The sequence below is a fragment of the Falco punctatus genome, assembly GCF_963210335.1.
Source record: "Falco punctatus genome assembly, chromosome: 4".
NCBI classification, from domain to species: domain Eukaryota; kingdom Metazoa; phylum Chordata; class Aves; order Falconiformes; family Falconidae; genus Falco; species Falco punctatus.
In genome coordinates, this window is record NC_137583.1 from 106,465,595 (window position 1) to 106,488,457 (window position 22,863).

At 36.4% G+C, this 22,863-nt stretch overlaps 1 protein-coding gene across 2 annotated transcripts in view; it reads right to left on the bottom strand.

Moving 5' to 3' along the window:
* Positions 1–22,863, bottom strand: part of KCNH8 (potassium voltage-gated channel subfamily H member 8) — a 200,870-nt gene that overhangs the window by 11,014 nt on the left and 166,993 nt on the right. For both annotated transcript variants that reach the window (XM_080384929.1, XM_080384928.1), the window contains 4 exons: positions 11,976–12,014; positions 9,898–10,250; positions 5,843–5,949; positions 4,755–4,831 (listed from right to left, as the gene is read on the bottom strand). In XM_080384929.1, the coding sequence (XP_080241055.1) occupies positions 4,755–4,831; positions 5,843–5,949; positions 9,898–10,250; positions 11,976–12,014 (576 nt within the window). The remainder of the gene's footprint in view (positions 1–4,754; positions 4,832–5,842; positions 5,950–9,897; positions 10,251–11,975; positions 12,015–22,863) is intronic.

A 22,863-nucleotide genomic window follows, 5' to 3' on the forward strand; every position in this document is an offset into this window, starting at 1 on the left:
AGGGTCTACTGATGTGTTAAAGTATGAAATTAGCCCCCAAATTCTGAAACTGAAAGAGGCTATGATGGAGCTGGGTCTTATATGTGAAAAAAGGGGACATGGCAAAGAAATCTGAGTTTGTCTGCATGCACTGCACAAGATGCCCTGTACATCTGAGCATGAAATCATGTACCTGTGTCATTGCATGTAGAACATGTACATGTGCACTCTGAAGGCCTGATTACTAAATTTATTACTAAACTCATGGGAGAAAAATTATGACTAAAATGTGGATATTTTCTTATTTTTACTTGATCTGTGTTTTAAATCAGGTTTGGGTTTTGCACATTGAATCAAAGTAGAAGTCTTTCCATGTTCTTTTCATTCAGTTACATTCAAATGATGGAGAGCTAAAAGCCTAATGGGATACAGACAACGGGACAGTGATAGGCAGGTGCTTTAATCTAGACTTATGGCCACCAGTATATCTCAGAAAATCTGCTTAGTGGTTTCCTATTTTTACTTCTGTGCTCCTCAGTAGTTATGTATGATTGCACCAGGTAAATGGTGCCTCTGAAAAAATGCTGAATGCTTAGATACAGTGATCTGATCAGTCTTTGCAGGCAAATGCATTGGAAAGACCAGGTTGGGTGTACAGATCTCTGCAAAGGAAGGATGCATACTCTTAAGGCAGAAGACCTATTCTGAAATTCTTGCTCTGCCTAATTTGAAGCGGGTCTTTGAATCAAGCTTTCCCCAGCTCAGGAAATGAGCCATACTGTTGGGTATTCAGTCGCTTAATCTTGAATCTATTGCTTAAATAATTGCGTTTCTACAGGAGCAAGTACCTGAACCTTAACTCTCTTGCCTGCCACATACTGAACATACCGAACTATAATGAAAGTCATGCCTTTATTATTCTGTGATCATTTAGACTAAGTGCTACAGGCAAATAGGGTAGGAAATTAAGTAGCCCTGTTCCACTCCACCTTGCAATACTGAACCGGAGGGAAATTCCCTTTATCAGCTTGGATCTCATGCAGGCTCAAAATGACCAGTGAGGTTAGGCGAGGGAATGAAGAAGCTGAGTAACCAGCTGAGCAGCCAAACCCAAGAGCTATAGAATATGTCTGGGATGTGTTCAAGTTTTTCTCACGTTGCCTAATAAAGTGGCAGTGCTGACTTTGGACCCCACCCTCCTTAGAGGAATTCTGTGCATCCATTAGTCCTAAAGTTAATTAACAAACTCAGAAGTTCAATCAAGGCTCTGTCTTCTGTTAGTCCCGTTCTTAGCTACATGAACTTTCCTTTGGGTTATGTAGTGAATGTCATATGCCTAAAATACTGCCAAGAGCTCCACTGGATATCTAAGCTGGGTATAGCTTGTTTTGTGGAATTATCTCTGGGGTAACTGCTTTGCTTTGCTAACAACAGACTGTATTGAATGTCTGAATGGGAAGATGCATGCCTTTGTTCCCCCAATGAAAAGTTGAAATGTTTTTAAGCTAACTAGTGAACTGTTGTAATACAATTGCCTTTCATGAAAGCAGTTATTTTTGCATTTGTTGATTGACTTCTGATCTCCACTGGAAAATGTATTACTGATAGTGTTTGCTGCTGTTGGCTACTTGTGACCTGTTTTCTCATACTTTCCCTTTCAGGAGCAGGCTGCATGTCATAACAGAGAAGTTAATTTCTAACTCTGTCCGTATTTTATTTACTCCTGGCAGTCTACTGCAGCATCAGTCATTAATCTTCCATTAATGGTCATCATCGAGTGATGGAATGATGAAAACACTGGGTCTACAAGTGTTGTTCAATACTTAAGGTAACAACAAAAAACCCAAGGAACAGCTAGTGTACTCCAGCAAGGCTACTTATAGACTCATTTGGGTAAGTACCAAGTCAGTATTGTCAGTTCAGAACTCCAGATGGGGCACGTTTGCAATTCAGCAGCCTCATAGTCATGTCATGCAGTTTTTTCGGTGTAACTTTTGATCCATGGGAGGACTTGAAGGTTGCCCATCTGTCTCTGGGATGAGCACAGAATGTTACCTATGAAACCTAAATCTACACTATGTTAGAATTGCTCCTCATGCTTCTTTTTATGTCTCAGTCCAATATTTGTTCTTATTGTATGCCCATGCATTGTTGCATCGAATTGAGAATTCTCATGTATATAAATGTTTCTGTGTAAATTCTAACTGGCTTGGTCAGAATGGAGAACGCTGGGTTTCTTTGCTAGAGGACTTAGAAAATATGAGCTTAGAAAGTAGAGCACAGTCCTTCCAAGTAGTGCAAGGCACCGCCAACAATCTACATTAGTGTAGACATGTTTAAGATGAAGATGTACTTTAATTTACTCTATGATGTATAAAGTACATTACATAATCTTAGAGATACTGCAAAGTTGAAATACTTTTTCCCTTAGCTTCCTAGACTGTCTGGTGTGTTTTCCAGAGTGTAGGGTTTTCTATACTCATTCATGTAGCCTCATGTAGTTCTATAATCTTCTATAAGTTCTATGAGGTTCCGTAATCAGAGAAAGATGCCTTTCTTTGCTGTGACTAAACATTAAACATTAAGTGCAACTATTTTCAGAATTTTTATCAACATTGTTGTGTTACTTATAGCTCCTAGTAGCATTATTATTAAAGTAATTTTATCACCAGGCTAGATGTAAATCAATTCTGCTGTTGCCAAAAGATGTCTAAACCTACCACAACCTTTGGTTTCTGGTTTTAATACTCAGCATTCCATGTTGGTGCAGGCCCTAGTCAGCTATGCAGTGTGAAAACAAATTCTGTCTCACACTTCAAGCTAGCAAGACTCCAGAACTTGACGGTACTCTTTTTAAATCTCCAGAGATTCTCTTCCTCTTATAGGACTCCTAATACTTGCTCAACAGACAAAGACTATAGATGAACCAACTTCTTTCACGCTCCTGTGGAAAGAAAGACCTGCTGGTGATGACTTCTTTTTGTCTAAAAAGCTAATGGTTGACTTGTTTAATCAAGAATTTGTGGTTCAAATCTACCTCTATCCCAGGAGAAGCTGCAGAAATCTTGGAAGGTAAGCATCTCTTACTTTAAGTCTCACAGGTAGCGTAATATGTGAAAAAATGGACTGATACCTCCTCCTCAATTTTAAAAGAGTGAACCATATTCAGAACAGTGAAAAGATTTTGGATTCTCTTTCCCTGTGTGGAAACTTTACTGTTTTACTTCATGTGGTTGTAGTTCTTTTATGTTTGTGTGAGCAAGCAAGTTGCATAACATTTTGTTCAGATAGTGTTAGCAGGGAAAAGTGAAGATTGTGCTTGGAGGGAAATTACCTTCAGCATGTTTGTGTTTGTTTTGTTTTTTTTTTTTTCTTCTTTTATTTAGCATACTGCCCTATTCCAAGATTTATTTATTGCTTTTCACTAGAAAAGCGACAACAAGCCCAGAACTATTGCACTTGAAATTCTGGTTAATCCACAAGATGCCTGCCTTAGCCCATCTCCCAGCACAATGTATTTTCCAATTGCCTCTTGCAGATAACCACCTAATACATCTTCATATTTTAAAAATAGCTGTTGCTTTCAAAATCAAAAGGGATGAATCAATATGACTTGTCTGTTTCAGAAGTATTGCATAGGAAACCTAATCTTCTATTGTAATAGTGTTGTCAATGACCATCTTAGAGATATTTTTGAGTTCTTTCACCAAGCTTTACAATAAACGGTAGTCAGTGGGGCATGAGACTTTTATCTGAACTCTACTGTTTGACATACAAATGAGGTGATGCATTCATAGTGACTAACTAAGCATGAATGCACTCTTGGTTTAGGACACTTAAGTTATCTGACCAAGTTAACCTGACCCAGGATGAAAGAGGTTCACAAGCCAAATACTTCATATATTGAAATAAAAAATAACTAGATTAAGCGTGTACAATATAGAAGGAAAAGTAAAATAAAACTTGATGTTTCTGGTAACCAAAGTGATTAGGAGAAAAAAAAGAAGTGAAACCATGTGTTTGCATTTATCTAAATGTTTCCTCGTGTGGAATCATAAGAAATTGTCTCTAATCTCTTCATACTGAAAGACAGAGTCTGTGGGAACAGATTTTAGTGTTGCAGTACAACTGTGAAGTTAAAGTCTGATTCTTTCACCTGGTTAGCCAAAGTACTGCAGTGGCTGGGTATATGAAACAGTTTAGCCAGAGAATGTCTCCTCTTTTGTGTTGGATTGATAGTCAATTACAGGTTTGAAGTTATTAGAAAGGAAGAACAAAAAGCACCACTGAACAATATTGGACCTGCATTCCTTTGATCATATTGCTTGAGCAGGAACAGATGAACTTCTGTTTCATTCTGAACAGGTGATTTGACAGGTTTGATGTGAATTTGAACATGACTGAATTTGCATTTCTTTCAAGGAAATTCTCCAAAAGCATAGCATTCACCCAGACAAGAAAAGTTGGAAGAAGCAGCTTGGGGAAAGACGACAGATCCGTAAGAGGATAAATCCCAAGAAAATTAGATACGCTAACTATACTAACCTTACTTTGGTTTTAGCTCTAGCACATGACACCAACTTTTATATAGCTTTCATGAAGAAAATTAATCTTGGAAAGAGTCAAAAGCCCCACACTGCCCTAAATGTAGGAACCCTATCTAGTTTTGCTAACTCATTTATCACACGTTTACCATATTCCCAAGTTTTCTGAGTTTTCTCTAGCATTCCTTGAATCCTTGTTAATATTCTCCAACCCACACACAAGCTCATTACCTCATTATTAAGCCTGCTGATCTGCTGTTTGGTCTCTTCTGCTTTGATAACAAGCACAGCAGCACCAATTTCGGCCTCTGAAAACAATTCAAATGCATACAAATGAGAGAAGTATAGTAACTTGGAAACAGCAATGCTATTCTTGCACTTACCCAATGCTTTAACTTTAAACCTAGCTTGCACTTGGATCGAATAAAAATAAAATCTTATGTTTAATGTTCAGTGTATAATGTGTAAAAAAAGTATGATGACTGAAATTCATACTGGTCTCTTCAGTCTGATCCAGAAAGGACTAAAAATGACAGTTCTTGTGCTGTGTGACATGTCAACTGATTTCAAAAATCATAGATACAATTAAGCTTCTATTATTATTTTTCTGTTTGGCTTTAAGGGGAACAAGATGTGTCCTAATAGCCTCCATGCAAAAGGTACATAACTATTTGAGGACTGTTTAGTCATAAAAGGAGGGATGTTAGAAACAGTCAGGGCTGCACTAGTTCTGTCACTTCAGTATTAGTCCACTGGTCTTTGTCTCTGGTTGTTTTTTTTTTCCTCTCATGTTGACATGCTCTGTTCCTCCTCCTGTGCTATTTTATCAATCTTCTCAGAGTGTAGGTAATTTAAGGCTTCCCAAAACCTCTTGCTATTCAAGGTTTTCACTCTCTTATTTCTAAAACTCTAGGTACTTCAGTACTCTTCTGCTGCTGTAAATAACGAAAATTGAGAGCTGGGTTAACATATGGCCTTTATTTTTACTTATTTGGTATTAGAATGTTTTTATGTTAAATTTTGTCCTTGTGTTTAGCAGCCTTCATGCCCAGAGGTCTGGGAGCATAAGGCTCCTGGCTAGTCCTACAATATTGCTGGTAAATTATAATGCACAAAAATACAGTACTCTTCAACAAATGGCCTTCAGAACTCTGTTGTATTTTTCTACAGTACCAGTTGTGATACTGAAATTATACTGAAAGCATGGATATGTGTTGAATCTATTTATGCCACTTTGAGACCTGAAGAAACAAAAGGCAGCAAAAAGCGGTTATGAAAACTGTTTTCTCTAAAGAGTGATTTTCCCAGGCAAAACTCACCTCTAATTGTAGGAGATAACCTGGATTCCTGCCTGAGTTGATCAGAGCTGAAGTCAAAAGTTTGGCCTTCCTCATTATGGTTTCCATCTTCAATCCCATCAACAATTCTGTTGAGAAAAATTGCAGTGACGGAGCAGTTTCATAACAGCTTCATAAATATCACGTTCATAATTATGTTGTCAAAATGACTCTTAAAAGGGCACATTTTTAGTCAATGGTAGATTTTGCACAATAAGTTTAGAAAAAAGTAAGAGCTGTCATAGTGGTGTAACTTCTTGTGAGTCACTAAAAATAAAACTTACTGTTAGATGAAGGAATGTGAGGTCAAACATAATTAACTGAAGTTTAAAAATGTTCATGGCTTCTGCAGTATATTCTGGCTCCTAACAACACCTGAACTGAACACTGTTTGCTTTTGCTATCTGAAGTAATCTGTTGTCATTCACATGCAAAGTAAAGATGCTTCACTATGCTGTGAAGTTTAAATCTTCCTGCACCTAACAGTCAGGCTTTTGTATTAGGCTTACCTAGGCTGAGCCTAAGCCTGAACATAATATATTTATGAAAGCATCTCTGTAAACCACAGTCAAATGTGTCATTGCCATGCAAATAGCTATTCTGGAATCCAGTTCAAACTGACTAGCTCAGACAGGGCAATCTTGTTTGCAAATTGAGTATAGGAAGATGTGTAGATGAGCCTGCAATGTCCCAGTTGTGTTAGTGTTGGTATTGGACCTAAATACTAGAAAAGGCATCTTTGTCCATTATTTTTACTTGTGCATTGCAGTTGACCTCCAATTTGCAGTGTCAAGAAATCCAAAGAAAAAAAAAAAAAGAGCAGCATTTTATACAATAATCAAGTGCTGCGTACAAAGAATAAAAAACTGGTATCAGATAGAGGAATCAATGCACCTTCCTAAAATATATATAATTATGAATAATTTTGTTCTCATTTATGACACATCGTGGTATAAAGAGAAGTGTTTTAAAGTCAATGGCAAAAGCTGCCAGTCGATAGACATGATAGTGTCAATTTCTTGTTTTGTCCAGGCACAAGATTCAGAATTTGTCTTAAGAGTAGGCAGATGAGGAAAATACTAGACTGGAAGGGCTAAAGCAATCAGTTTTTGGTCTCTCAGTCAATGGTGATAACTTTGTGATGATGGAAATTAGACTTTCTGTCTAATAAGGATATTGTCAAGCAAACCTCTTGACTGGAAAAGTTTGGAGAAAGGAAGAACAGACAACACATATCTGTGATGTATTGGGCTTGAAAGACCCATGTAACTTAAAGGTCTGTGCACATACCATACATTTTTGTCATTATTGGCTCTTCATGTGGGTTTAGGGCTCTATGTCATGTCTGAGTATTCATGGTGCCAGCTGGATATTATTAGACTTCACTCTAGTCTCAACCACCCTCCGGGGGGAGATGAGACTCAAATGTGGTGCTAGAGCTGCTAGCTGCTGTGGCCTATGCTGTTATCTGCAGCTGAAAACCTGAACGATTACTTTGTTTGAAATTTGCTATAAAACCTATTTAATGTCATCAGGCCTCACTGCTTCAAAAGGCAAATTTTAAACACCAATATCCCATTTTGTAGAGATTTCTAATTACATAAAATGCTAACATTTTAACTGCCTTTAAAGCACACAGGGGAATACCTAGTCAGACGTGACTTGGAATTTATAGATGCTATATTCTTTAAAGTGTTTAAAGACTCAAACTATAAAGAACCCCTATTAGCAAAAATATCTAGTTTTGGAGAGCCAAAAGGCAGGCTTCTATGTGGGAAATATGTAATGGGCAAGATACTTATTCATATACAAGGAACCAGCTGTGGAGCGACATAATCTAGTGAGCTGAAAAAGTGAGGGAAAAAAAGTAATTGGTAAGTCTCACCCCTTCCTGAATTACCTATTGTACAGCCCTGAATCTTATCCTGGAGAGACACACTTCTACTCCTAGAAGCCAAAAAGTCAGAAAAAGATTAACACGTAATGTGTTCTATCCAGCCAATTGGGGCTAAAGTGCACTTGTGCATGTGGGTCTGAGGAGATTTGAATGCATAAATGTCTCCTCCCAACACTGTCTTTATTATTGCTTACATTTTCTTCCTTTTGATGCTCTTTTACTTCAGAGGCAGTACCCAAAAAGTGATTGGGAAGACTCTGACTGTATCCTAGAAGCTAGGATGCTAGCTTCTTCTATTCCTAGCACCAAAACCTATTAAGTACCAGTCTCTGAGCTTTATTGCCTTCACTGTGGTGTACAAGGAAAGAACCTGAAGAACCAGTAAAGAGTTCTGTTTGGCTTTGTGTAGGGAACATCCACAACAGAACAAGTTTCTTAAGCAGACGAAGCATAGTCTCAACAAACTGTGGCTATACACCTCACAACTGCACTGACTGGACGTTTAAGCCAGTCTTTCCATTCCTTTACGCTGCTGTCCAACAGCAAACAAAACCGAGGATCTTAATTAAGGTCTTATTTTCCCTGTAATACTTACTAACAAACATTTAAGGCTCTTTATAAAGGGTTTTTAACTTGTCAGTTTAAATGTTCTAATAATATAAACTCATTCTGGAAATAATATGAAAGCATTTTGGCTGGAAAACAAAGTCTGAAACACACACGTATCTTGGGCCAATTTTCCATCCTATTGACAGGTTTATTGTACAGCTATCAAATTATGAATGAAAATAGGAAATAATAATGCACGTAACAATACTTGTCGCACATTTGCTCTTGCAGCCTTGGGTGCCAATGCCTGGCTGAATGTGTTCAGAACAGTAATGAGCAAGATTACATTTCAGCAGAAAATATGAAAGGCAGCTTCTCCCTGAATTACTACTTATTATGCAAATGATAATGACCTTTACTCATAGCTGACCTGAACCTAATTCATATAAGATCTATGAAAGAAATGAGAAAATACCCACTATGTATTTCAATTTTGCTACTGTAGAAGCTGGTTTTTCCACACATCTTCACCTGTATTGAACTAAAATCCATTTGTATCGTGTTCCTGTTTGAACTGTAAATGTACACTGATCAAATAAATGATGAGGGGGAGAGAATCCTATATAGTCTTCAATGTCCTTTTTGTGATTGCGTCCTTAGGGACAGATATCCCGACAGAGCTAAACAAATATTGGTCAAGCTATGGCTATTTCATGTTTGCAATGGCAAGTTGCTGAAGCTACCATCCTGCCTCTAGTGAATAAAGGAAGTTCTTGAACATGTGAAACACTTCAAATTATATAAACTAAAACTTGAACTAGAAGATCAACTGCTGTAGCTCCTCCTATGTGAAAAAAAACCAGCTATGATTTCTGTAAAGAACTGATCCCAAAACTCTTGGGTAATAGTTAATTATTACATTGCATTAATTTAGAAATAAGATACATAAATCATCTTACAAGTAAAATACAAATAAATTAATATATTTTAAATTATACACTAATAATGCCACAATAGACTATTATATGACTTTTGTTTATGCCAAATGCCACAGAAAACCAGATTTTCTCAACTCCATATTTACTCTCCACATAACTCACATTATAGGGTTTCCTTTCTCTAATGTAAAGAACCTAAGTGTTTTCTAAAATTGCTAGGCAATAGTTTTACATTATAGTGCCCTACTCCAGTAATTTTTGTATTTGTACAGCTATGCTGTATTATCATCTACTTGTTTTCTAAACTCCTGTCTGATGGATTCAGAATACTTCACAGTGCTGTTGTGGGAATGCATATTATTATAGGTGGACAAAATGTTACCATAACACCAGACTTTTCAAATAGTAATTTTCATAATTGCTCAGTACTTTCCCTTTTTACTGCTAGAAACACTTTATTTTGCAATAAAGTCCTAAAGTCATAACATTCTGCATAGTGTGTAATAGTTCCTACAATAAGAGAACAACTTCTTTGTGGGATGAAGAAAAGTATTAAGTATTAAAGAAAAAGAAATGTTTTATAGTGTTGCAATCATGGTATTTTAAATAAGAGTTAAATAATAGAGAAGAAAATAACCATTCATAACTCTTACCTTGGGCTCAGGTCAGGTGGACCACCGGTGGTCAGTGCTGAAAAGTGTAACATAAGGTTCTTCTCCTTCCTTCTGGAGTAATGGATCTCTGTTTCATGTTTGATTCTTGAGGGGTTTGAACTGCAAGCACGGATGGGTGAATGAAAGGGCACCGTTCCTGAGGCCAACTGCTTCAAGTTTCTCCCTAGGTGGGTTTTATTGCTTCCAGCATTATTCTGCTGAGAGCAATTTGTGTTTCTTGTATGGATTGGTGAAAGGATGCCATTCTCTTCTTCTCCCTCTTCTTCTTCATCTTCATCTTCCACAATTGAAGGGAGTCTCTTCTTTATATTTCCATTTCCCTTCAGCTCTGTCTAAAATAACAGACAATACACACTAGCACAAAATTCAGAGCATGATGTTTCAGAAACACAATTTCTTCTGGTAGTCATCCTGAAACAAACACAGATCTAGCACAGCTTTCATTTCTCAGTAGAGATAGGTCTTTTGGAACTCCTCCATAGCTTCCCTCCTCAACTATGGCTGTATGTGCATACATGAGAAAAATACAAACAAATCAGAAAAGGTCACTACTGATATGGCCAGTAAACCCACTGCAATATGTTTTGTTATCAAGAAAGATTACAGGACTAGCTCTGTACAAGCCTGTGCCATGCGTACGCTTGAGTAGATTAATCTTGCTTTACCGAGGCATTATTTCTTTTGAATGTTACATTGCCAGACTCCTGGTAGACCATGGGAAAGAACTGAGGCTGGTAATTCATATAATTCTACATTTTCACATGGAACCATTTCTAAAGTATAAATAGCACTTACACCAGTTCACCTCAAGGCCAAACGTTATCTATATCCTTCCTAGTTGTAACTGAAACCACTGCTGGGATAGTAGGCAGATTTTTCATTTTATACAAAGCCCTGTTAATGCATCAGTGGTGTGACAGTGTCGACATCAGAATTGAGTCATTGAGAAGCAAAGCATTTTTTTTAAAAAAAAGCAATTTGAATGATTGGTGTTGGAACCAAGGGAATTCAGAGGCAACACAGACCAGGCTCTGTACTTTACGTACTAATTAAAGCACAGTGTAAGAGAGCAATTTATTTTTTGTTATTGTTTCATGGTAACAAAATACACTGGCCATGAGTGTCAAGATATGCCAACATGGAAGTCATGTCAGGATCAGGCCATAATTCAAAAATAGTTCAATTTATTTCCATAGCACAACTTACTGTATTTATTGGTAGTAAGTGAATGGACTAAGGCAGAATCAGGTTCCTGGTCAAATTAACAAACTCCACACATCTCGGTGAAGAGTACAGCCAAATGCAACTTCATGGCTTCAGAAAAGGGTGCTATTTATCTTGTTTCAGTCTACTCTTAATCAAGCTTGATTAAGGCACTGTTAACTTTAGATAGAAAAACCTCAGATGAGCTTGCATTAGTCAAATTTCCCACATTCAGGCCAAGTAAGATTGGCTGGGTGGAAATAGAGGTTTGGGGAATATATCCAAATGTTCTAAGCCCCTATTAGTATCTGTCTCAATGTTTTGCAGCATAGGTTTAATTTTGCTGTGTGCTACAGCACACCCACTGAGTGAATGCTTTTCTCTTAGTATAAGTTGACAGGTTTAGTGAATTAGGTCCTTTCCATCTGAGATTTACCTGAAAAGGTAAGAATTTAAAACAATGTCAAAAAACCTGTCTATATAAAATATAATATCTTTGTTGTCAAACATAATAGCCATCTGAAGGCTGTCATGATGATCAAATTGTACAGGACCTGGCACCAATACAGCCTATAAAGGGAATAAGTGTTACCCGTATTCAAAACTTTGGCTTGGGTAAACATGTATTTAAAATGCAGGTGCTATAGTAGGATATTCCAAATCCAGCACCTGGAAGAGAAGATTATAAGCTGTTACTCATAAAATGGACAGTGGCAGAACTGTCTGCAGGATGCTATTTAAAAGCTATTCTGAAACCACAGAATTCAGTTGGAGTTTTTCCAGCTTCACTCTGGCCATAACTATGTACATGCTTCAAAGTCAAGCTTGGCATATTTAAAATGTGGCTAACATACCTGAGATAGCGTAGACTTGTTTGATAGTTTTGATATTACCTGAAAAAACAAAACAGAATAAAAAAGTAGCAAATATGTACACCTGCACAATATTGGCTTCCAAAAGCATACAAATATATAAATGAAAGCATTTATATTGATACAAGATGATAAAATAGCTGTATTTAATTAAATGGTGACATAGCACTGAACTAAAGACGCTCCTTGGAAACAGATGCTGCGAAGGAAAAAAAAATGTTTTATTGTTATTAAAAATATAGTTCCTGCAAAAATAAAATTTTTATAAAAATCTGGGTCACAGCTCCAAACCTGTGAACAAATGTAGATTGGTGAATGTACACCTGGTGGGTTTCCGTGCTGGTTTGAGGGAGTCCCGTGCAGGAACACTGCTCTGCTTTGGTCCTGCCTCTCTGTAGCTTTACCTCCTGTGCCAGCCAAACTCTTACATGCAGGTGATCTAACTAACTGTAGCATCTCTGGAGAATTTTCAAAGGCAGTGATGAAATGCAAGTGGGCTTCTTTCTGAGGGAGATACATGCCTAACATCTATTCAAGGTGATATTTTTCCTTTTTGGATTAAACAAAGTAAAACAAAAAAGAAGAAGAAAAAATTCATGCAAGTTTAATGTGTAACTACCTGTAATATAGTCTATCAAATGCTGAATATCTGTTATGAAAATTCTGCTGTTTATTTGAATGTCCACACTTTGACCACAGGCAAGTCTCAAAGCCCATATGCTGTATTTATAGGAAAATTTTAGTCTGCCAGATAGAATTTTCAGAAGTGATTTTCAGCTTTCCTAAACACACATGTCAAGATAAAAAGTACATAACAGCCATCAAGTTTAAACATGTAGCATAACTATTTTTCTCTAGACTCAGGTAGAAGTTAAGCCTTTCTGGAAGTCACTGTGATATCCCCATTTGTTTTATAAAAGTCTTCAGAACTCCTAAATACAAAAAATTTAGGCATAGATTTGGAAAAAGGAATTGTGGGGTTTTGGTTGCTTTTTTTTTTTTTTTTTTTCTTTCTTCTTCATAAATCTTTTGGGTTAACCTGAAAACTTTTTTGTAGTTGCTGATAAAAGTGAGGGTACTAGTAGCGGTATAATATACAAATATATGATAATTAAGTCTGTGTAAGCAGAAATCCTACTGCACAATAGCCAAGCCAGTAGCAGGTGTATCAATAAGTTTAGCAATAACTTTAATAACTGCCAAACAGAACAACTGCAATAATTAAGCTATTTAAATAAAATAACAGCTGTTTTCTTCCTGAGTTAAAGTACTAGATAATACTAGCAGAGGATGAGATCTCAGATACTGAAATCTCCCATCTTGCACTGTCATCTATGCCAATTGAAGAAATACCACCTCCTTCAAGACTCACGAGAACAGGAAATTGGAGATGTACTAAAATATTAAAGTCATATCTAGGAAGTACTAATGGACCACTTTGCACGTATGTTTAAGAAGATTAATTTTGGGGTATCAGTTTGCTTGGCTTCTAAGCACAGGTGCAATATGAATGTTAAATAGCAGCCTTAAAAGCTCCAAGCCAATCCCAAAGATTAGCATCTTCACAAAGATCTTAGAAAATATGAATTTGCCTGCTGAAGGCTTTAGAAGTTACTTGTAATTTGTAATGTGGGCGAACATTTTTCCTAAATTTGTTTTCCTCCTGAGCATGTGTTAATCCTGATTATATATCTTGAAAACAGAAACAAAGAAATCATTATGTAGGTGTCTCCTAGATGTCCTGTGGCATTTCCCACAGCCCTAGTGGAGTCTTTCAGCTCGGTGACCCTGACCCGTAGCACCGTCCCCTGGCTGCAGGACCAATCTGCTGCCCATTGATACTCCTGCTCACAGTGTCACCCTTGCCGGCCACTGCAGCAGGGAGAACCTGGCTGCAGAGGAAACAGGGTTAGTGGCAACACTCTGTGGCCTTATGACCTTACCAAGAGAAAGGTAAAGGGATTTTTGAAAGCAGGTTGCTTTTTGCAAGGAGGGGAAGGATTGTCCTCGGAGAAAGGATATCAGAAAAGAAGGTTGGGTATGAACATGGAGCATGTGATGGGAGAAAGTACTCATCATACTTTCTTTTTCCATTTCCCCAAACTAGCCCCTTTAACCCACTGGGGACAATTTCAGTCTGGATAAACTGATATTTTTAGATGAACTCTGGACCTATAAATTATCTTTTCCATAGCACAGAACCCACAATAAAGTGTTGCAATAGTTTCTGTACTAATACACTGCAGCTTTATTTATTGCTTTTAACTTTGAACACTGTATCTTGCACACACAATACAAGGGCCTGGGCTTTATGGCTTGGTAGCTGAAAGTTGGTGAAAGAAACTAATCTGTGACCAGAGAGCATTCTCAAGTGTTTTGCTTTTAAACCTCCTCCAGCACCTCCCTTTTGCTTTCTGCAAAAGTACCATTCTCAAAGGAAAAAGAAAATATGAACAAAATACATGAACAAAGCCAGTCAAAGGGCAGTAAATGTAAAGACCTTATCACACACATAACTTTACCTCTGTAAAAATGTAGTACCAGAGTACCTAGTTTCTGATCGGCTAAAAACTTTTATTTAGGGCAACACACTGGTGTAGCCTTCTAGAAAATGCTTTTTTCTTATGCAAAAAGAAAGAGGATGCAAAATAGCTCACATGCTAGTCTTTTTTAAAAATAAAACCCTTAAAGGATAAGAGCTGCTGAAAGAAAAACACAGGTGTTTCCCCTGCTATGCATTAGGAAAAAAACAGAAAAAATGGATGTTAGCATGAATTATGTGAAATAATGTCGAGGAGCCTAATTCAATTTCTTATTTCAGCCCTGGTATCTCTTTATGTCTTGTGAAACCAGCTATTAAATTTAATTTCAGAAGAAGAGACAATAATAGATCATGTACCAAAAGCAGACTCATATCAAATTCTTCCACGTACGTAATCTCAAATTACAATCTTGTAGTTCTTTAGTATGTTACTATATGGAACTTAAAAATTCAGTAATCTTTATCATTGCTTATTACAAGCACAAAAAGAACATTTCCCCATCTGAAAACACTGGTGGTTTGCTGTCAAAAGCCAGTGATCTGAAGATTTTTTCTAGGGTGAAGAGATAGAAGAATCTCTACCAGGAGTTGTGGCCAAATAAGATAATTTGCTGTACAATAATTCAAGATGAATTCCAATGACAAAATCCTAAAAAAAGAAATATAGCAATGCAGCTAAATTCAGGTTTAATATTTTAAATGTCCAGGTAAGTAAATTTACATTTTTGGGCTCAAAAGAATGTTATCAGCTTTTACTGGCCAGATTCCTGTTGCCTTCATGAGAAGTAGGAACAAAAATAGAAACATAATTTCACTGATTTGCTTGTAAATCTCGGGTCCTAAAATATACGAATAATTCTTTGTATCTGAGGAGTCAAAAGGCTATCAAGTTAAATCCTTTCAGGAAAGGATTTGAAATCAAACTAGAATATTAATGTTCTCAGTCAGCATTTGGAAATAGGAAAAACCCATTTAGGAGCATTGACAGAGTGGGAAAAAAAACCTAGGAATGCATGCCATATGTTCTATTCTTTGCAAATTTACTATATGGTAATGGAAAAATACAACTATGTAACAAGGGATTACTGTACTGCTGAAAAGCTTAATGCCTTGCATGTGCTCAGACCTCAGTTTTCCATAATCAGGAAAATTTTCAATGAAATATCACAAATCCTTTAAACCACAGAAGACTCAATCACTCACAAAGAGCTTCTCAGGGTAGATATGAATGTTTTATATCTACATTGACTGAGCAATTTACCACCCTCTCCCCGCTTCCCCCTCCCCTCCCCTCCCCCCTTTTTTTTAAAAACTTTCTATAGTTCATTGGCTTGTTCCTATGTTTGCTTAGGTTTATTCCTTTTCCTTGCTTAATGGAAGATAAAGAAAACATGTTTTGCAGATGCTTTTTAAGTTCAGCATTCTCTGACCATACGCAGAGTATATTGAATGAGCAGCAAAAGCTGCACAGCAGATCTGCCACCAATATTTCACCCTAGATGACCAATAACTGAATTGCCATGAGCTCTGCAATCTTCTGTTGAGCCATTATCCTGCATTATTCCTATCTTCTGAATAAATTATTAAAGCCTGTGAAGTTAGGACAAGTGTTCAATAACTGGCTGGAATGAATACTTTCTTGGATTCAAAATTCTCATGAACTTTTATATTTAGTATTAAAAGTTTAGGGTTTATATATTTCTTTAAAAGCTGGATATTAATTTCACTGCATTCATTAGCAAAATTTTTTAATTATACCTTGATTATTTCATTAACAATACAGAAATACATGTGTTTCATGTTAAAAAGGTGTCACAGAAACAAAAACTAACCTCTTTGTCACTTGCTCCAAATCAAAAATCTAAAAACTGGTAAATGTGGTTGGTATAATTTGTCATCTTTACATCTACATTCTTACCTCCCTCTACCTCTCCCAAAACAGGAGAAGAAAATAGGGTTTCAGACGGCTCCAAACATACATCTTTCATAGCAAACTTGTGCCAATAAGAATTCAGAAAAAATTAAGGAAGAGACTGTCTATAATGTCAAAAGCAGGCAAAAGGAGAAATTGTTAAAGTAGACAATAGACTCGGCACCAACTACATTGCTCTGGCAGGCTGCATTTTTAGAAAAGCTTGCAGATTACTGCAGACAAAAGATACAGTGGAGAAAACTAATATTCTTACAGTTTGATTGCAGTCATGTAAAGCTTAACATAATATTAATAGAAATTACAATGAATGCTAACAACTTTCAAAGCAATAAAACTTACATGCTTAACTTCATGCAACTCCAGGGTTTCACACAGACTCACAAATATTTGCAGGACTGGCCCTGTGGATTGATATCCAATTAGACTCCTCAGCTGGAGGTTGTAGATACTGTGGAGGGGTTGCTTTTAAGTTTGTATTGTTAACTTTATCTTTTTATGTAAATAGGTGTATCTAACTTCAGAGGAGCTCTTGAAAAGAAAAAGAGGAAGACAATGAAGTGGAACTTGAAAATACTTTCCCAATTAATTTTGTTACCTGCCAATTGCCTATTTCCAAGCATCCCCAATGAAGCTCACCTGCTTTAACTAGCACTCAGAGGCCAAATCAGTGGGATGAGTGTTAATGAGGAGTGACTTACTGAGGACAGCAACATATCTGTGGAGCATTTTTAAGAAACTCCAGCTTTGTCTGGCTTCCAGGGTAAACCTTACAGAGAAGGCAGCAGGTACAGGCATAATCTGTTTCCTATCTTAAAATCTGTTGGTTTGGTATTTTCTTACACAAACATTTCCTCTAGATAATATTTTTCTTTTTTTGGGTGGCAACTTAATCAGCAGATTAACCTCTAGCCAATTCTCCCCGAAGGGGAAAAAAAAAAAGTGCAAATTGAGCACTCATCTGGCCCCTAGACATATTCAGAGTTAAAACTTTGGGGAAGACAGCAAACTACAGTAACTGTGAAGGGGATTTGCATGATTTGACCTCGGGGCAAGAAGCTGTGTCCTGGCATGTGAATCTGTCAGCAGAAGTCTAAGTATATAACCTTGTTAAGTAAGAAAGCCATCATAATTTCCTTCCCCTGAGATGCAATTTGTGTTTTCTATATACACCTAATACAGAAAAGCTGAGTGCATAGCTTTTTGGAGCTCTTGGAAGCTTTGTTAGTTAAGAAATTCTGCATAGGTTAGAAACTAAGACAACATAGACCATCAATAAGTGAATAAAATTGTTTCATTTTTTAAAGTACCATGATATAAACCCAAACCCACTATTGAAGAAATCCACTATCAGTTTTGCTGAAGGAATGAACTTTGTGTGATTATCAATGGAGCTTGTCCCTCACACTTATATGCATATATTTGTTATTATAATTGTATTATTATTTACCAAAGCAGGAACTGCATTTTCAGCAGAACTCTAGTTACACTTATGTAGGTAGATTCCATAGCTCTGGTTTTACTGAGTGAAGGTATAGATGATTAAAAAAGAAAAATATGCTGATATATATTATGTTTTTACATCAGTAAAATCTTAGACTGCATTTTTACATAAATAATTTCTATTTTTCATTTTTATATGCTTTCATATCTTTGAGCAGGGGGTGGATCTAGATGATCTTCAGAGGTCCCTTCCAACCTCAGCTATTCTGCTGTTCTATGGTATTAAAACACTGAATTAAGTATTAAAACACTGCACTAAAAATGTTACCAGCACAATAAAAATGAGAACACATGGTTGTAGCCATGTAGAATACTTACTTGATACACAGGTTGCACTGATTACAGACTGTTTGCTCAAAGACTACACCATATTTATTTTCACACATTTCAGTATGTATCCTGAGGTTATAATGACTCTGCAAGTGTTACAGGGACTTTACCAGATAAGCCAGCTGGACATGTTCATTACATCTCAAGCTAGCCTGTGCTTTCAGAACTAATGCTTTTATAGAAGAAATTATGGTAAGTATTATCATTTCCTTTATAAATTAGTATTACTTTGCACAGAGTAATAAAAGGATACATTATTGTAAGGATACTTCTAAATTTAAGGCCACTACGTGGTCATTGTTATATCAATGCAAAATAAAAGCAATTATGAAAAAAAAAATCCATCCTCTAAATTTATGTAATTTTAAAGTTAAAATATATTAAGATTAATTTTATTTTCCATTTTTTCCAATGTAGAGAGTAAGATATAACATTAATATTGTAAAAATTACATTATCATGTCTCCTAAGGCACAGTGAAGCATATTGGAAAAAAGTTATCATCTAGTATCCCTGTGTAATTAAAATAGAAATATGGTTAGATTCCAAGGCAATACTCTCTGAAAGCTCCCAGCTAAAATTCTGTTTGACACAGAGTTTTATACCCTTCTCATACCACAGTCTAAAAACATCAATAAACTGCTTTGCTAGCCTGTTGTTTGTTGTTTTTTTTTTTTGTTTTTTTTTTTTTTTTTTCATCATGTAACCCTCTGGTTAAGCTTTATAATCTGATGCAGAATGTAATAATCCCAGGAAGTGAAATGATTGAGAATGGAGAGTGTTCAAAAGGACTCAAAAGCTAAAACTAGAAGTAAAATTTTGTCACTTATTTAAAAATTTTAATCCTATTTATAATGAAAATCTTTTGTATTTGTCAAGAAAGTGCTAAGGTCCAGTTCAGAAAATCCTAAGTACATACGTGCATTGAATAGTCTTTTTATGAATAATGTATAATTAATAATCATAATTCCTGTCTCTTAACCCATTCACCAAAGTAAAAGAGTGACCACAGGGGCAGGAATTTTGGGATGGGTCACATACATGTGATATATTACCAGACAAAACTAAATGGGTTATTTTCTTCTCATCCCCTTTGGCCTCTTCTATATCTTACGGGAATCATCCTTACAGCCAGTTGTCTGTTTTAGGTGTAAAATGAAAAAGACTTGTAAACCCAGAAGAATTAATGAAAAAAAAAAAAAAAAAAGAAAGAAAAAAGAAAAGATTACATAATTGCATTAATAAGTTGCAGTGGGATGAATGTTCTAACTGGAAAAAGACCACAAATCAGAAGAATAAACTATTAGAGAGACAAAACCATACAGTATGGGTGTCTCTGGGTTGTTATTTTCAAAAATATTAGAATGACTGAAGGCTACAGAAGTGAAACAGGAGCATACGAGCAAAAAATATTCTTCAGGTAAAGATACTACAGAAGAAAGTGAAAAGACCGCCGAGCCTGCAAGAGAAAAGGTGGCATGCCAGTCTGTCCTTTTTGAATTATATATCTCCTTATTGCATTATTTCTTAGCAGCATACCATATTGAAGGATATATTAGAAACATGATAGTGCAATGATTGTCTTGAAGGGTTCTGGGTGAACTGATGGCTCAGAGGCACTACACATCATGCTCACCAATGATTGCAAGTAAAGAAGCTTTACGAGTTAGCAGACAACAAAAAGGAGTGAAACCTGGCTCGCACCATAGCTCCCGGTCAGCCCTGCTCCCATACGGAGTGAAGCAGGTAATTGCCAGGTTGAGGGAATGGAGGAAGGACCAACTGTAACACCGCACAGGCACGAGGATATTGCAGCAGAATCGACTGTCTGAAAGTAGCATCCAGCTTAGCCAAAGATCGACCACAACATTCTGCCTGTCATGAATACAGCCAGGAGACCTGTGCAATAGCTTGCAGAGAGCTAGATGACAAAGCTTGTTCCCAAACTGCTTGTCATTCATTATAAATCAGAAACTAAATGCAAAACAGCTGAAGAAGCTGCTCTGTTTTCTTACCAGTGGTCGTGTGCTTCTACAGCTGCACAAACCTGTTACTTGTTCCACAGAAATACAGAAGTTGAGCTGTTAGTGACACTGTATGAGTGCTGCCTTGGTTGGCGATAGGGTAATTTATTTCAGGAAGATGGAAGAGTGGGGAGAGAGAGGGGGAAGAAGGAAAAAAAATAATATTCCAGATGCTCCCAGAAGCATGAGTGAAAAATCCAAGTATCCTGTAAAAATGTGAAAGCACTGAGCAATATTTCACAGCAGCACTGACCCGAGAGTAGTCTCTGCACAGAGGCAGGTAAGAGACCTACTCCAGTGAACACATGCCTTGAAGTTAATTTAATTATATATTCACAGTTTTAAAATTATTTTAGGTTTTGATAGTATGAGGAGCACCTTCATTCCTACGCTATAATTACTGAGAAGATAAGAAGTTTGAAAAAAAGGAAATACGGTGCCTGACAGGCAGAAGGCACCGAATGCACAGCCATCAGTCACTGGGGGTCTCTAACAGAACAACTGGAATTTGTTCTGTGTTGCTACCAAGCGCACCTGGACTAAAGAGAAAGATAATAAACAGGAATCTAAGGGCGGGGTGTTTTTTTTCCTCTCTCTTTTTTTTTTTTTTTTTTTTTTTAAAGAATAATCATGCAGATAAAGTATCAGTCTTCTGTGGCTCTAGGTGATTTGTTCACTTCTATGTTCCACCTATTGCAATAATTCTTGTATAGAAACAAAAATTTGCCATTGATTGGTCTCTTGTTTTGCAGAGTTTATACCTGCTGTGCCACAGACAATAAACACCAGTGAGTTACACCTGCAGTAACAGTATATGATCTTTTGCCAGACAAGCTAATAACAGAGGTGGGTGCTTAATTGCATGTAGGTTTGTTTAAAAATGACAAGTTTTCCTCCAAGTTATCCAACCCTACCCTAAATATCAAAGTAGGGCTTTTTAACTTTTCTAAGGTAAGCCATTTCTTTCTAAACAGCTGCTGGGTAATGTGGCAAAATCCTCTTCTCTATTAAAAAGATGGTTGGAATTATTTGGAAAAACTTCTGTGGAAATTACTTATTATGAAAAGTATTTTACAACCTGTCATTGTCCTGCAGTGTACAGTTTGAGCTATGATCAGACTGGAGTGGAGGCATTATGACTAAGTGTAGCAATGTAGTAAGAGTTAGTTGGGAAATTAATTGTTTCAATGCATGGGTTTGATTATAAACACATTGGTAATACCCAAGAAATATAATTTTTGTGGCTCTGAAAGTTAAACACATCAATAAATAATTATGTGACTGAAGTTCCTATCAGGTTTTCTTACAACACTTGCCAAAATTAAAAACAACTGTTTTCAAAAACATCACGCTTATTTTTTCTTTAATGTCTATAGAATTGCAATTATGCAGACAAAAAAGGTGCATTAAAAAAATCAGAAATGTCATGCTATTTTCATTGCTGATTCATAATAGAGAATCAAATATGTAACAGATAGAATTCCTTCTGAGTTACTACTCTATCGGAAAACAGCATTCATCAATTCAGCAGATTATATTAGAATGTCTAGAAAAAAACATAGCTAAAGAGGCAAGAATGAACGTATGTCAAATACATAATCCACTAGTTGAAAAACAGACACACTGAAACACGGTGGTTAGGCAGACTTTCAGCTGCATTTTGTGCTTGCAGTCAAAATATTTTTTGGTATCCCTTTTTCTGCCTACAGGAGCAATACCACCAGTTGGCACTAAGATAAAAAGTTTAGAAATAAATCAATTAAAAAGAAATAAGGTGGATTTACATGTATATGCTTAAAATACTTGTTAAATGCTCAGCTGGAATGAACCAGAAAACCCAGCATATTTTAGATTAGAATTTGTAGACATTTTTCTTCCCAAACTGTTTCTTCTGTTGTATGCTCCAGAGATTAGAGCTGTTTTCACCTTTTAAGAACAATTGTTTTGGCCTGTTGTCAAGTTTCCCAGTAGAAAATGAGGAGCATCCCTTGTAATTTGTTTGGTATTGATAATAACAAGCTGAGCTTTATCATATTAAAAAGTCCCACAACTCAACCATTAAAATTTAATGAATTCTAAACACCACCCTCTCCAAAGGACAAGAATTAAGTCTTGTTTTATCAGACAATGCCTTTCTGTGGGGAAAAAAATTCCTTGTTTTTATTGCTTCTTGGTTGCCTTTTAAAATTTATTTGTCTATTTATTTATTTTGTTGTCAGGGAGCCTAGCTAAGATGCAGTAAGACTCAATATTCCCAATTGGAGGAAGAATCTACCTTTTTTTCTTATGCAGTCTTTGTCATTATGTTTCATTTACACTGTGGATGGACTGTATTTTCATTTTAAAGAGAGTAGCTTTTCCTCCTTTGTGGGGAGGGAGAAGACTTGTAAGAGGCAGAATCCTACTTTTAAGGCTACAGAAGGAAAATAGATACTTTTAATTACAAGTCTTGTCTAGATTTTTGAATCTTCATTAATATCTTTTCGAAAATTACACATATCATTAGAGGTCTAGTGAATCAGATTGTTGCCTGCATGGGTTT